This window comes from Callithrix jacchus, chromosome 6, assembly GCF_049354715.1.
Source record: "Callithrix jacchus isolate 240 chromosome 6, calJac240_pri, whole genome shotgun sequence".
NCBI classification, from domain to species: Eukaryota; Metazoa; Chordata; class Mammalia; order Primates; family Cebidae; genus Callithrix; species Callithrix jacchus.
In genome coordinates, this window is record NC_133507.1 from 57,642,853 (window position 1) to 57,659,200 (window position 16,348).

At 38.2% G+C, this 16,348-nt stretch overlaps 1 protein-coding gene across 8 annotated transcripts in view; it reads left to right on the forward strand.

Moving 5' to 3' along the window:
- SLC25A12 (solute carrier family 25 member 12) overlaps positions 1 to 16,348 on the forward strand; it is a 229,822-nt gene that overhangs the window by 127,226 nt on the left and 86,248 nt on the right. For all 8 annotated transcript variants that reach the window (XM_078327393.1, XM_035304539.3, XM_078327395.1 and 5 more), the window contains exon 3: positions 14,354 to 14,496. Coding sequence is in view for 4 of the 8 variants with exons in the window: in XM_035304539.3 (XP_035160430.1) it covers positions 14,354 to 14,496 (143 nt within the window). In the remaining 4 variants the exon portion in view is untranslated. The remainder of the gene's footprint in view (positions 1 to 14,353; positions 14,497 to 16,348) is intronic.

Genomic DNA, 16,348 nt, shown 5'->3' on the forward strand with positions numbered 1-16,348 from the left:
ATACCCAGCTAATTTTTTTTTTTTGTATGTTTAGTAGAGACGGAGTTTCTCCATGTTTGCCAGGCTGGTTTTGAACTCCTTACCTCAGGTGATCCACCTGCCTTGGCCTCCTAAAGTGCTGGGATTACAGATATGAACCACTGCTCCTGGCATAGAACCTCACATTCTAGGGGTATGACAGACAATAAAAAGGTCCACAGAGCAGATCATGAGGTCAAGAGTTCAAGACCAACATGGCCAACATGGTGAAATCCCACTTCTACTAAAAATACAAAAATTAGTTGGGCGTGGTGGTGGGTGCCTGTAATCCTAGCTACTTGGGAGGCTGAGGTAGGAGAATTGCTTGAACTCGGGAGGCTGAAGTTGCAGTGAGCTGAGATTGCGCCACTGCACTCCAGCCTGGGCTACACAGCAATACTCCATCTTTGGGCAAAGAAAAGAAAGAAAGAAAGAAAGAAAAAGCCAACAGATTGGCTGAGCACACTGGCTTATTCCTGTAATCCTACCTCTTTGGGAGGCTGAGGCAGGAGGATCACTTGACGCCAGTAGTTGGAGACCAGCTGGGCCAACAAGGTGAGATTTTTTCTCTACAAAAAAAAAAAAAAAAGAAAAAGAAAAATTAGCCAGGCATGGTGGCACATGCTCATGGTCCTAGCTAGTAGGGAGGCTGAGGCAGGAATATCACATGAGTCCAGGAGTTTGAGGTCACCATGAGCTAGGATCATGCTACTGCACTCCAGCCTGATACAGTAAGACCCTGTCTCTTTAAAAAAAAAAAAAAAAAAGTTAGGAGGCTGAGGCAGGAAAATTGCCTGAACCCAGGAGGTGGAGGTTGTGGTGAGCTGAGATTGCGCCATTGCACTCCAGCCTGGCTAACAAGAGCAAAACTCCGTCTCAAAAAAAGAAAAAGAAAAAGAAAAAAAAAGTTTACTACACATTGTGACACGTCCAAGGAAATAAACGGAATGATGAGAAGAGACATCATTTTAAAAATCATTTTTCAAAAGAGTGGTCAGTGAAGGGCCCTAAGGAGGCAACATTAAGAGCTGAGAACTGAGTGAGTGAGGGTGAGGTGGTGGAGAGAATTCCAGAGGGCTAACATGTGCAAAGACTTAGATATAGAAAAGGGTTTTGTGTGTTCAACACACAGAAAGGCCAGTGTGCCTGAAGCATTGGTAAGTAAGTATGGGGGTGAATGGACTGTGAGAGTTGAGGTGGAAGGAGCCATGTCAAGCAGGGCCTTGTGTAGACCGTGACGAAGAATTTTGATTTTTGTTCTAACACCAGCATGAAAACCACGGAACGTTGTTCACCTTGGGAGTGGAATGATTAAATTTATAGTTTCAATGGATCATATTGCTCTATAAACTGTTTCTTATACATTTCTGTGCTTGCTCATGGATGTCTGCTTTGAGTAGACAGTGATTCTTCCAATTTAATATCCTCCTGTCTATAGAGTTCCTAGAACATCTTGAGCTGGATGAAACTCCTTTTCATCCAAGAGGTGGCAGAGTGTACCTGGAGCCTATGTGGGATTTGTAGTCTAACGTTGGTTTGAATCCTCATTTGAAACCTTTTGGCCTCGGGTGTTTACATTACTTTTGGAGCTTGTTTTCTCATCTGTCTGAGAAGGGTTAACTACCCCTAGCACATAGGGATGTTCTAAAGCTTAAAGAAAATAACACGTAAACTATGCAGAACCAAATAAAACTTAGTTCCTTGTCTCTTTCTCTTGTAAGTTGAGATGAGGGTGTTTTGTTTGTTTCCTGATTAAGATCTGAGTCTCTTGTCTTCTTCAGATGACTGTGCTGGACCTAGTCAAGGGACTATGATGTTAATATGTATTTATGATTATGTACGAATAATAGTTAATTGCTTACATTCTTGAGACATGCATCTGAAGTTCTTGACAAATACTTATATTCAGAAATAACAACATAAGAGGTAATTTATCTCAAGTCTATGAGATTCCAAGGTGGTGTATAGCCATAGTCTAAGGCTGGGAGACCCAAGAGACCATGGAAGATGTTTACAGAGTTTTCTTCTGAAAATTTAATCGCCCAGTCTGGACGTGAAAAAGAATAACAGCTCAACCATAGGCTCTGAAATCCCAAGACACAGACTTGAAAAAATACATAATTTTTTTGTGTGTAACTTTCTTTTCTTTTTTAAAATCACCACCTCCCTGTACTGTGCAGATTTCTCTTACTTAGTACCATGGAAATTTCTGAAGGCATCTTCCACTGAAACCATTGCTATGGACAGCATTGAGTTTCTAGAACTGGAAGAAACACACCTTTTGAAAATACGTTAGGACTATTTCAGTCTTCAATGACAGAAATTTTGGTTAAACTTGCATAGGCCAAGAATGTACTGGCTCTAGCCATGAGTGGATCAGGAGCTTAACTGCTATCACCAGGGATCATGCACTTCTCATCTCTTAGTTTTGGTTTCTGTTGTGCTAACTTCATTCTCAAACAGCTTTTGCCATGTGGAGCATCCCCAGATTAAAATCCTACCCATTCAGCACTTTCAGCAGAAAGAAGGTGCCTTTTCTCTAATTTCTGAGTTAAGTCTAGGAATTATTGCTCTCTCCAAAACCTCCAAAAAACCCATGTACTAGAAGGAGGCAGTTCTCTCATTGGCCAGATCTGGTTCACATGCTCACCTCCGGAACTGTTCATTTGAGTCATCCCCACTTGAATGACCTGTGTAAATGAAGAGTGAGGGAGGTGTGTATCTTAAAGAAAAATTAGCATGCCGTTACCAGAAGAAGCGAGGAAGGAAAGCTAGGCACATTAAAACCAAGAACTGTTTATATGTATAGCATATAAGGGACTGGAAAACCTGGAAGCCTAGGAGTGGCTCAGGGAGGCTAGGAGACAGAGATGGCAAGAGATTCTATGTCTCCAAGTCAACACTGCTATATTTCATAGCTTTATAGAACATTCCAGTGCAGTTCTCATACTGTCTGCAAAAATATCTTAAGTGAAATGATAATAAATAACCAAAATTAGGACCCCTGAAGAAGAAATGTAGCCTCACCTCATTTTTTCTTCAGATACCTCTCAGTCTTCTTTCTAGCATTTTTTCTTATGGTGGAAATTTCTGAAAGCATCTTCCACTAGAAAAATATCTTTTCTGTCCTCACCCTATTCCTCCCATCCCATGGCTCATTATTTTGAGCAGCTCTGCTTAACATAGATGGCTATTGATTGTCCTACAGAGAGCCAGGTACTGTGCTAGGTGCTAGAGGTATGAGAATGAGTAAGACTTCCCTGTTCTTAAAGGACTTATAGCCTAGAGCTACTTAAACTACACATCCTTACATCAATGCATTGTTGTTGTTTTTTGTTTTTTTTTAAAATTAGAACATTTTATATAAAGCTGAAGGCTTGAAGTCCTTCCTGAGCTCTACCCCAAATGCCAGTAAATTTCCTGCCACCTTAGAGATAACCATTATTCTTGGTCATGTTTCTTTCTGATCTTTCCCCATACATTTACATAGAAAATATGGGATTTTGTGGTTTTAATAAACATAATAGCTAATGCTTACTGTGCTACTGTTATGTATCAGGCACTATTTTAAGTGTTTTATATATAAATGATCATATTTAATCCTCAGAACAACTCTATAAGGTAGGTACTATTAGTATTTCCATTTTATAGATGGAAACTAAGCCCCAGGAAGGTTAAGTAACTTGTTCAAGGATATACAGTGAATGGAAGAGCCTTGCTTTATATATTTTAATGCCATTTGCTTTTTTTACTCAATGTTATTTGGAGATACAGGTATGTTAGTATGTAAAGAATTATTTAATTATTTTTCTGTAGTCTTTTAAAAAACTTGGTTATGAAAAATTTCAAACATTACAAATCTAGTGAAAATAGAATAATGATAGATACCATGGATGACTACAGGGAGAAAAGAGGGAGGGGAACAGGGTTGGAAAACTATTGTGAACTATGCATACTGTCTGGGTGATGGGATCATTTGTACCCCATACCTCAGCATCACACAGTAGTCCCTTGTAACAAACCTGCACATGTACCCTCCGAATCTAAAATTCGAATTGAGGCTGGGTGTGGTGGCTCACTCCTGTAGTCCTAGTACTTTGGAAGGCCAAGGGGGGTGGCTTACTCGAGGTCAGGAGTTTGAGACCAGCCTTGCCAACATGGTAAAACCGCATCTCTACTAGAAATACAAAAATTAGCCGGGGGTGGTAGCACACACCTGTAATCCCAGCTACTAAGGAGACTGAGACAGGAGAATCGCTTGAACCTAGGAGGCAGAGGGTTGCAGTGAGCCAAGGTCGTGCCACTGCACTCCAGCCTGGGTGACAGAGGGAGGCTCCATCTCAAAAAAATAAAATGGTTTTAAATTAGCACTAATGAATCATCATATATCTGTCATTCAGCATCACCAATTATCATGGCTAATCTTGCTTCATCTGTATTACAGCCACACTGGCTTATTTTGAAGCAGTTCTCAGTCATCATATTGCAGTATCCATAAATAGTTCAGTATGTATATCTAAAAGATTCTGGAAAATTAACCAAACCATAATACCATTATCACACCTAAAAAAATGTGTTATCAGTTTCCTTTGAGTGTTGAAGTTTTCTGATTGTTTCATATATTTTTAAGTAGCTTTGTTAAAAACAGAATTCAAGCCAGGTTCATACATTGCATTTGGTTGATCTGTTTCTTAGATCTTTTAATACTTTCTGCACTCTATTAGGGTAAAGGTTATTTCTCTCTGGTAAAAATCATGGTATTTAATCAAGGCTTATCAACATCAAGGCATTCCATACCCCTAGGAGCAGCACCTTGATTGTCAAAGCAACATGATTTGCCCAGGCTTAATACATATATATGCTCATGTATGTTCCCATGGTTACTTAGACTAAGAGATTGAAGTGTTTATTTAAGGAATAATGCAATTAATTATTCAATTTAATTTGCCCTGGGAAGCATTCTAGTTCCAGTTATTAGGTTTTTTGGGTCATTATTTTATTTCCAAGGTTTTTGGTTATTTTGAGGGAAAAATTGCTTTGGTAGATCTGGTTTATTATGGTAGCTTCAGTTGATTTCAGTGATTAATAAGGGTCTTGATTTTTCTGCTGGGTTAGAAATTGCATTGTTCAGTAGCTGACAGTAGGGCTTACTGTAGTGGACTGTGAAAATATGTTAAAACAACAACAAAAATAACCACGTAGTATTCATGGAAGCCATCTGAGTTAGGAAGGCAGAGCTCTGAATAATTTTCTTTTAGCAAAATCAATAAAAGGTTTTGTTTCTAGTATATGCAAAATATACAACTGAAAGTGCTAATTAACATTAGATACAACTGGTTTTCCCTAACTTACATGTAGTAGATTTTAGTGACATCGGAAAAATTTTACGTTGCTAATTAAAATCCCTGTTTTTAAAAATTAATATGGTTTAATAAAGTTGTTAAAAAGTCAAAATTGCCATATGTGTTTAAAATGATTTTTTTCTCGTAAAATATTATTTATGATAGAATGCTCTTTTATTCTAATTGAGCCAACATAATAAAATAAGGCGAATTACACATTGTACTGTTGTAACAGAGTTTGTGTGTCAGATCTGCTGTGGTCTTTGCTCCTTATGCAGAGTGCTTATGTAGTGAAAGAGCATGCATTCCTGACTAAATTTGGCGTCTGTTGGAAATAAGAACCGTAATAGTGAAGGACGCAAGAGAACTAGCTTCATGTGCTCAGTTCTTGCCTTGGTACATATTATCCTGTTTTATTGTTCAAATAATTCATTTTTCTATGTGAGAAAAATGCTCTATGAGATATCTATAGTTACTGAACTTCATGACGTTGTCATTTGAGTTACTGAAATTGAAAGGACATTAAGATCTGAAAATGTCAGTTCATCTCAGCTGGAACAAAGTCATGGAGGAACAGTTTGTTTTGACTCATATTACAGCCACATGTTGGTTAGACAGAGATAAAGCTGCCTAGACCAGTCAGGACTGATCTCGTGATAAGCCCAGGAATCCTGGAAGCCAACCAGGGAAACTTTGTCTTGGAGAAAGATGAAAGATTAGAACAATAATTTCTTCATGTTTAGGCAAAAGCAGAAAAATTCACTAAGCAAGGAGGGAAATTGAGATCTTATGCTTTTCTGTTTCTAAACATTTTACAGTAATTATTTCAATATGCATATATTTTACAATTTCCAAGTACTTTGGTGTTCAAGATGTCACTTTTGCCTCACAATAGGACGGCATTTTTTCTGCAAACCCGTGTTAAAGAAGAGGCTCTGAGAATCTGCATGTTTTGCCCAAAAATTCTCGAGTTAACAGCACAGGAATTTAGAACCCAAGTTTTCTGGCCCAGTTTTAGTGTCCATGATGCCGTCATCTCTGAACTACTTGACAGCAGGCGCTGTGTCTTGTTGATCTTTGCATCCACAATACCAGGTACCAGGCATAGTGCCCAGCACACAGTTTCAAAATGAATGCAGAATAACCTGAAAGGTTTGATCTCAGCAGATTTTTGGCTTAAAAACCAGTGTTTCTAGATATATTGACTTAGTTTTTGTGTGCATACTTGAAAAATCCTTTTTCTTGATACACCATATAATTTTTTTAAAGTAACCAGTTTTGTAGTCACAATACATCAGAATTTTTTATAGTCTCTGGAATATCTTTTAGAGATATAAAACATCAAAGAATCTGTTTACGAACTTAAATTATTTAAACAAGTAATTTGTATCATTTAGAGTATTTGGGCTTTTTACTCATTCAAATAATTGAATTTTAAGTTAACTTTTCTTTTTCTTTCTTTTTTTTTTTTGAGACAAAGTCTTTCTCTGTCACCAGGCTGGAGTGCAGTGGCGTGATCTCAGCTCACTGCAACCTCCACCTCCCAGGTTCAAGTGATTACCCTGCCTCAGTCTCACAAGTAGCTGGAACTACAGGTGTGCAGCCACCACACCTGGCTAATTTTTTGTACTTTAGTAAAGGTGGGGTTTCACCATGTTGGCCAGAATGGTCTTGATCTCCTGACCTCCTGATGTACCCACCTCAGCCTCCCAAAGTGCTGGGATTACAGGTGTGAGCCACCGTGCCCAGCCTTAACTTTTTTTCTTAATGGATATTCAGGGTTGTGTGTGAGTCTTTGTAATGCGTAGTTCACATAATAACATAGGTTGCATACTTTTTTTTTTTTTTTTTTTAGATGGAAGTCTTGCTCTTGTTGCCCAGGCTCGAGTGCAATGGCACAATCTTGGCTCACTGTAACCTCCGCCTCCTGGGTTCAAGCAATTCTCCTGCCTCAGCCTCCTGAGTAGCTGGGTTTACAGGTGCCCACCACTATGCCTGGCTAATTTTTGTATTTTTAGTAGAGATGGGCTTTCACCATGTTGGCCAGGCTGGTCTTGAACTCCTGACCTCATGATACACCCACCTCGGCCTCCCAACATGCTGGGATTACAGACGTGAGCCACAGTGCCCAGGTGGTTGCATACATCCTAAAGGTCACTTAAGGTTAAATTTGGTAAACTGCAAAGGAGTTACTGCTATCCAGTTTATTCCAGTCACTTGAAGCCTTGGTATGTTGATCTGTTGGCTTGGTAGGCAAAACATTTTAAGTGGCATGATCTTTTCATTTGGAGCTATAGGTAGTTCAGTGTCATTATGATACACATCTATATATGAAACCCTGCCATCTTTTATAAACAATAATTTTGATTAAATGTATGAGGATTCTAATCTCTCATAAGATCTATTTTATTTCTCAAGCTTTAGAATGCCAAGGCTTTCCCAGGCACATGCTAACTATAGTCAACGTAAATTTAAATATTTCTTGAAATGTCAAAGCTATGTGATCTTTTCTATTTCAAATGCTTGAGTTGGTTTGGAAAAAGTTTAATCAAGAAAATGGACCAGCTATTTCAGATATTGTCAGCTACTTTATGTCAGTGTCTTTCATATGTCCTTGACTTCTTGCCCAAGAGGGATTTACAACTGTTTAAGACATATCTTTGAAATGGCAAATGATTAACTCTAAAGTTGTTTGGAATATAGACATATTTGGGTAATTTCATCTAAAGTCATTTTAGTTCATCCTTTGAAAAGACAGGAACAAAATGAAAATTATATTATGAAACAATTAAATTGCTTGATAAAATAAGTGTGTATGTGTTGGGGGGCAACATAGTGGAACCCCCATCTTTACAAAAAATAAAAATTAAAAAACTTAGCTGAGCATGTTGGCATGTACCTCTGGACCTAGCTACTCAGGAGGCTGAGGTGGGAGGATCACTTGAGTCTGGGAGGTCGAGGCTCCAGCGAGCCATCATCCTGCCACTGCACTCCAGCCTGGGTGACAGAAAAGAGACCCTGTTTAAAAAGCAAACAAAACCCTCTGACTTAAATATAGCACCAATTTTTGAGGTACCAGCTTTTCTCTATTGGCATAATACCTGAAATATTTTAGCATTTTTGACTGACTGTGGATAGGTAGATTCTAGTTTCAGTTCTAAACTCCCTCTTTGGTTCTGCTGTTGAGGCAACAGGCTTACAGACATTGCCAAGTAATTGTCTCTAATTTAATGAGTTAATTAGTTAACTGTCTCCTGTAGAAGTCAAGTACTGACTCCTTATGGATGAGAGAAGCCTAATGCTTTTTCCCTCTGAGCTATACACTCTATCTTTCAGCCAAAATTAAGTTAAAATAGACTAGGAGAGCTGGAGAAAACACTGGCAAAATACTTCGGGGTAAGTGGTTCTCTGGCATCATTTATGACCCCACATACTGGCAAAGCCTGGTTCAGTACATGTCAACTAAACCATTTGTTTTCCCTATTAGCTGCTGTGACCTTTGTGGTTTGTTCTAAGGCTGCTCTATTTCCTGATAGTTTTAAAGTCAAGAATGTTGACATTCTTTACATTATTTAAAGTACACTGTACGTATGGAGATTCCATACGTACAGTATACTTTAATTTTTTTTTTAAATTTTAGATTCAAGGGGCTCATGTGCAGGTTTGTTACAAGGGTATATTGTGTGATGTTGAGGTTTGGGCTTCTGTAGATTCTGTCATTCAGGTAGTGAGCATGGTACCAAACAGGATTTTTTTCACCCCTTGCCCTTTCTCTCTCTCTCTCTGCTCTAATAGTCCCCAGTGTCTATTGTACCCGTCTTTACATCTGTGTGTACCTGTTACCAGTAGAGGGTCTTGACTGCAAGTTGTCCAGGTTCTTGGCGTTTTGAACAAAGTACTGAACAAAATGCCCAGCAAAACAAGGAAAGAATGAAGCAAAGAAAGAACAAAAGCAGGGATTTATTGAAAACAAAAGTACACTCCACTGTATGGGAGCTGCCGAGCAGCGGATTAAGGGCCTGGGTACAGAATCTTCTTGGGTCCAAATACCTCCTAGAGTTTTCCCATTGGCCACTTGGTGCTTACCTCATGTAAATAAAGTACTGGCCCACAATTGGTCTGATTGGTTGCACAAAGCAACCAATCAGGCTGAAGTGAAGTTACAAAGGTCACACTCCTGTGCAAACACCTGATTGGTTGCGGAAAAAGCAACCAGTTAGGAGGCTAAGGCAAAGTTACAAAGTTACACTTTTATGCAAACAAAGACTGCCTGCAGTTAGTCTGATTGGTTGCAAACAGCCAATTTCCCATCTGCCTTGTAGAAAAGGTGGGAGTTTGCAAAGGGAGTAGCTTCTGGTGCTTTTGTTACTGAGTTGTGGAAAGTTGGGGTTTTCCTTTCAGTTTAGTTCTAGGAGGTCGGTGTGAAATGGCCTTAGGTTCCCTGCCTCCACACCCTGTTCTTCTGCCTCATATCCAATATTTAGTTCCTACTTAAAAATGAGAACATGGGATATTTGGTTTCCTGTTTCTGCATTAATTCTGCTTAGGATAATGGCCTTTAGTTGCAACCATGTTGCTGCAAGGACATTATTTTATTCTTTTTTGAGGCAGAGTTTTCCTCTTGTTTTCCAGGCTGGAATGCAATGGCAAGATCTCAGCGCTCTGGGACCTCCGCCTCCTGGGTTCAATCAGTTCTCTTGCTTCAGCCTCCCGAGTAGCTGGGATTACAGGCCCCCACCACCACACCTGGTTAATTTTTGTATGTTTAGTAGAGACAGGGTTTCACCATGTTGGCCAGGCTGGTCTTGAACTCCTGACTTCATGTGATCCACCTGCCTTAGCCTCCCAAAATGCTGGGATTACAGGTGTGGGCCATCGCGCCCAGCCTCATCTGTATCTTTGTAATAGCCACTTCTTAGTCTCCCTGTCCCAAGTTAGTTCCTTTCTCCTCTGCTCAACTTTCATGTTGCCATCAGGAATCGCACAGTTCGGATTATGTTTTTCCTTTCTTCTAAAACTTTTAATAGTGTCTCATGGCTCACAAAATAAAATTCAGACTCTTCTGTTTAGCATTCAAAGTGTTCCACTCTTTGGTCTCAAACTGCCTTTTCTGTTACATATATTTGTATGCACTCCTTTTATTACCATTTCTCTCTCCAACTAACCCTTCTCCCAGAAAAGAAAAAGAGGTATTTTTTATTTCAATGTTTGTTCACATTAGTTTTTTTTTTTTTTTTTAGCTTGAAATACTCATTCTCTCCACTTGCAATTAAAATTGGATTTAACTTTTCAGGTCCATTCCAAGTGTTGCCTTTCTCCCTCCATTCCCCGGCCCCATCCCACCAATCCTGAAAATGAATCACTCCTTTTTGGTTCCCATAGTATATTTCTCATACCATTGTTTGCAACTCATATTCTGGTTACTGGTGGACGGAACTAGTAACAGTAACTAGTAACTAATTTGTCAGTCTCCTTACCGTCTATTTTTAGACCTCCTTGTGTCCATCCTTCTTTCCAATTGCTGCAGTCTTCCTCATGTTGTGCCTTTCCTCACTCCTGCTGTTCTTAACTCTAGTGGTTTTGAGATCTGGGTGGAACATGTCCAGTTATGTTGTACATTAGCTACTCAGGAGGCTGAGACAGAATTGCTTGAACTCAGGAGGTGGAGATTGCAGTGAACTGAGTTTGCACTACTGCACTCCAGACAAAAAAAGAGAGAAGCAATTGTCAGGAACTGATAGAATCTACTTACTATTAGTATAAATATCTTAACAGTTTTCTTTTTCTTTATCCTAGATTTATATACTCATTATTTTGAAACTTGTTTTCTTTATCCTATGTTTATATATTTATTGTTTTGAAATTTCAAAGATTATTTTGTCCTCATTGTATAAGTGTGTGAAATATCTAGAGGCCTGGGAGGAAAATAAACCGGTTTAGGAACTCACAGAGGGTGAGTAGTAGAGCTAGGGTTTAAACCCAAAACCCTTTCAAGAATGGCTTTTATAGTCATGTAATGAGGACATAACTTTATTTTGGGGTGATATTTCTTGAATGCTTTTTGTAGCATTAACTAGCAAGAAAAAATGTCTACCTTGGGCTACTTCTTTTTATTTTTGTTCTGTATCACAAGTCATCAAGCAACCCCTGGGCTACCTTTTTTTTTTTTTGAGACAGGGTCTTGCTTTTTCTCCCAAGCTGGAGTGCAGTGGTGCAATCTCAGCTTACTGCAACCTCCGCCTTCCAGGTTCAAGTGATTCTCCCACCTCAGTCTCCCAAGTAGTGGGACTAAAGGTGCATACCACCACGCTTGGCTAATTTTTGTATTTTTAATAGAGACAGCATTTCACCATGTTGTCCAGACTGGTCTCGAACTCTTGACCTCAAGTGATATGCCTGCCTTGGTCTTCCAAAGTGTTGGGATTACAGGCATGAACCACTGTGCCCAGCCTCTGGGCTACTTCTTATGCAGGTTGATAGGCTGATATAGCACTTGGGGTGATAGTCTCTGTGGCATTTTTTTTTTTTTTGGTGGGGGGATGGAATTTGCGCTTGTTGCCCAGGCTGGAGTGCAATGGCACGATCTTGGCTCACTGCCCAGGCTGGAGTGCAATGACGCAGTCTCAGCTCAGCTCACCACAACCTCTGCCTCCCAGGTTCAAGAGATTCTTCTACCTCAGCCTCTGAAGTAACTGGGATTACAGGCATGCACCACCACACCCGGCTAACTTTGTATTTTTAGTAGAGACGGGGTTTCTCCATGTCGGTCAGGCTGGTCTTGAACTCCCGACCTCAGGTGATCTGCCTACCTCAGCCTCCCAAAGTGCTGGGACTACAGGTGTGAGCCACAGTGCCTGGCCTAACTTTTTCTCATTGAAAAAACAGGTGGCTTTGTTTAGTCAGATCCATAATTGGAGACGTTTGCAATACTTGACCAGAAAGCAAACCAACAATCCTTTGCCCTGATTATTCTTCCTCATCTCACTTCCCAGAAACAACTAGTTGTACTTTTTTTAGGTATTTCTTTTGCTGTTTCCCTTCACATTTCTATATTGATATTTCTAGACATTTTTTACTTTCTATTACAGTAGCTGAAGTCTTAACTTCCTTATACTACTTCCTCTCCCATTCCTCTGTGTGTGTGTGTGTGTGTGTGTGTGTGTGTGTGTGTGTGTGTGTATTTTCGAAACAGGGTCTTGCTTTGTTGCCCATGCTTGAGTACAGTGACATGATCATGGCTCACTGCAACCTCTACCTCCCAGGCTCAAGCAGTCCTCCTACCTCGGCCTCCCGAGTAGTTAGGACTACAGTCATGTGACATCATGCCCATCAGATTTGTGTATTTTTTTCTAGAGATGGGGTTTTGCTATGTTGCCCAGGCCAATCTTGGACTCCTGGGCTCCAATTGCCCACCTTGGCCTCCCAAAGCGTTGGGATTACGGGCATGAACTACTGCGCCTGGCCTGTTTATAATTTTTACTAAATTAACATTTGATATCTATATTATTATGACTATAAATACTGTTTATTTTGAGTCATCATGGATTATGATAATATTTTCTGTTTTTGCACAATAAAATTAATTTCTCATAGTTAAAAGTTACCAAATTTTTCATTTGCCTAGTTATTTGTGTTCCTATTACCAATTCATTCATTTGACAAATATTTACTGAGTGCCTACTATAAGCCAGGCATCATTCTTGGTGTTTGGGATATGTCACTAAACAAATCAGACAAAGATTCTTTCCCTTGTGACACATTCTAATTGGCAGATAGACAATAAACATAGTGAAATATAAAGTATGTTAGAGGTGCTAAGGGGAAAAAAGCAGGGTTCTTGAGGACATGATGCCTTTGATTCATGGTTCTTTATATGTGACCTGGTTTTTCTCTCTGAAAACTTGTAGAATTTTCACTTAATTTGGATGTCCCGCAATTTTACGATGATGGGCCAGACCCTGGTGTACATTTTCATTTTAATTTTTCATTCTTGACATTTTGTGAGCCCTTGTATTCTTTAGTTCTGATCTTATTGCTTTGTTGTTTGACTGAAGTAACAATCAGTCTGATGCAACTCAAGGAGAAAAGCTTTGGTTATTCATGTTTGGTCATCTCATAGTATATAAAACCCTTAAACTGTGAGTTTTTTTGATGCAGGTATTATTTTATTTTAAAAAATTATTTATGTAAAAAATTACTGATGTCAAATAATATTTTAATTTATTTCCTTTTTCCAGCTACTGGAACTTGGAATGATGAAAGGTCTTGTTTGTTATGCCTTTCTCATTCATTTCAATTCTATGGTTTGGCAGGTTATGTGTCCCCCTGGTGTTCTTGTAGACAGGAAGCCTTGGGAGTCTACAGAGGCTGTATTCTCACTTTCAAATTGTGGCTGCCCTTTCACTTTTCTTAGTCTTTTTCAGGTCTTTTATCTTACTAGTATATGTATTTTTAATTGAGATAAAATTCACATAACATAAAATTCACCATTTTAATGATTTTAAAGTATATATTTCAGTGTTTTTTTTAAAAAAAGTAATTTACAGTGTTTTATGATATTACATCTAATTCCAGAACATTTTCATCATCATCATCATCCCCAAAGAGAAACGTGATACCCAATAAGCAGTTAACTCCCATTCCCCCTCTCCTTTCAACTCCTGGCAACTGATATTCTACTTTCTGATTCTATAAACTTGCCTATTGTGGACATGCCATGTGAATTATGTCACATAATATATGGCCTTTTGTGTCTGGCTTCTTTTGCTTACAGCGTTTTCAAGATTCATACATGTTATGCATATATTAGTACTATAAAATGTTTTTAAATCAGTCTCTGAGTATTTGATTTTTCAGTATCCAGAGAAAAATTCTGCATTTATTATCTTTACTTTGATTTTAATACTGGCCTTTAATTGACTTTTTCACAAAACATTTATTAGATATAAAATGATATTGGGTAAGTTTTCAGTATGCATTATTTATTTTTTTAGTATGCCAGTACTGAGGTTGATGGAGAACATTACATGACCCCAGAAGACTTTGTTCAGCGCTATCTTGGACTGTATAATGATCCAAATAGTAACCCAAAGATTGTGCAGCTCTTGGCAGGAGTAGCCGATCAAACCAAGGATGGGTAAGTATCTTTATGCATTTTCTGAAAACTAATGTTCTGGAATATATTTTTAAAAAGTTTAAAAACCCACAAGTTTACCTATGAGTGTCTAGAATTTTAATATTGGTAAACATTTAATTGGTAATTATTAATTTACTCATTCATAATTAGAAAATATGCTTTTTAAAATAAATATATTTTATATTTTGGGGATATAGAAATAAATATATTTTATATTTTTGGGATATAGAAATCATTATGAAGAATATATTAAAAACATTTTTTTTTGAAAAATAATGGGAAGCTTTATGTTGAAAAAAATGAGGATACCAGGAAAGTATTCTACTTTTATTCTACTTTATAGGTCAGATTCTGAGCCAATAAATTTTAAACCACCCTAATGGGAGATCCATGTTTTGTTTTGTTTGGTCTACAATAAAAAATGTATATATATTTATTTATATATATATTATATTATATATCCAATATATATTATATATGTATTTATATATATATTATATGTAGGATATATATAATGCCAGTATCCAATGTTTCAAGATTCATACATGTTATACATGTATGAATATATATACATATATATATACATATATATGCACGACATGTACTAATATATACACAATTTAATGTAGACCAAACGAAAAACATGGATCTCCAGTTAGTGTGGTTTAAAAGATTCATACATGTTGTGCATATATATATCCAATATATATATATATATTTTTTTTGAGATGGAACCTCTCTCTTTTGCTCAGGCCAGAGTACAGTGGCGTGATCTCAGCTCACTGCAACCTCTGCCTCCTGGGTTCAAGTGATTCTCCTGCCTCAGTCTCCCAAGTAGCTGGGATTATAGGCATGTGCCACCACACCTGGCTAACGTTTATATTTTTAGGAGAGATAGGGTTTTACCATGTTGGCCAGGCTGATTTCGAACCCCTAACCTCACGTGATTTGCCTGCCTCGACCTCCCAAACTGCTGGGATTAGAGGTGTGAGCTACCATGCCCAGCCTTTAAAAATTGATATATACTAGTTGCGTAATTAAACTGTATCTTTTATTCAAAGTTTATAAAAATGGTGTTTTTTATTGCATTTATCAAGGATACTGGCATTTCTTTTTTTTGAAAAAATATTTTATAGGAAGAGCCACATTTTATGTTGAATAATCTGAGCAGTTTCAGATAACCAAGTATATTTCTTTCATTCATTCAATAGCTATTGAGTGCCTACTATGTCTCAGGTACTGTTCTTGGTGCTAGAATTATTAATATATCAGTGAAAAAGCCAGACAAAGATAATAAAAAGGGAATTATAGTATGTTTGGAGGCTATAAGTGCTATGATGAAAAATAGGGGAGAGTTTAGGGAGTGACACTCATTTCTCTCTCTACTTATTTATTTGGCAAACAGTAACTGAACAGCCACCGTGTGTCAGGCATTGTTGGGCCTTATAAATACAAACATAAATTAAATGAAGCTTCTGGCCTTAAAAAGAAGATTATAGCTTAGTGAGAAAAAAGATGACTAAAAAAAGAAAATAATACTTCTGAAATAAGGTGCTGTGGTAGGTATATGAGAGCTACAGAGGGAACCCAAGAAAGCATAGTTAACTCTTTGGGTGGTCAGGACAGCATCACAGAAGAGGTGATGCTTGAGTGAAATCTGGCAGGATGAATACAAGCTTGTTAGTAGTTGGGTAAGTAGGGACGAGAATTCCAGGAAAAGGAACAGGAGTGGCATGAAACATTAAGGGTGTGTGTGTGTGTGTTAGGGAATGGTGATGGGGGAGGGTTGTGTTGCAAGTACTTTGATGTGATTGTGGCATTGCTTTGTTGCTGTGGGACATGTAGTTGGAGT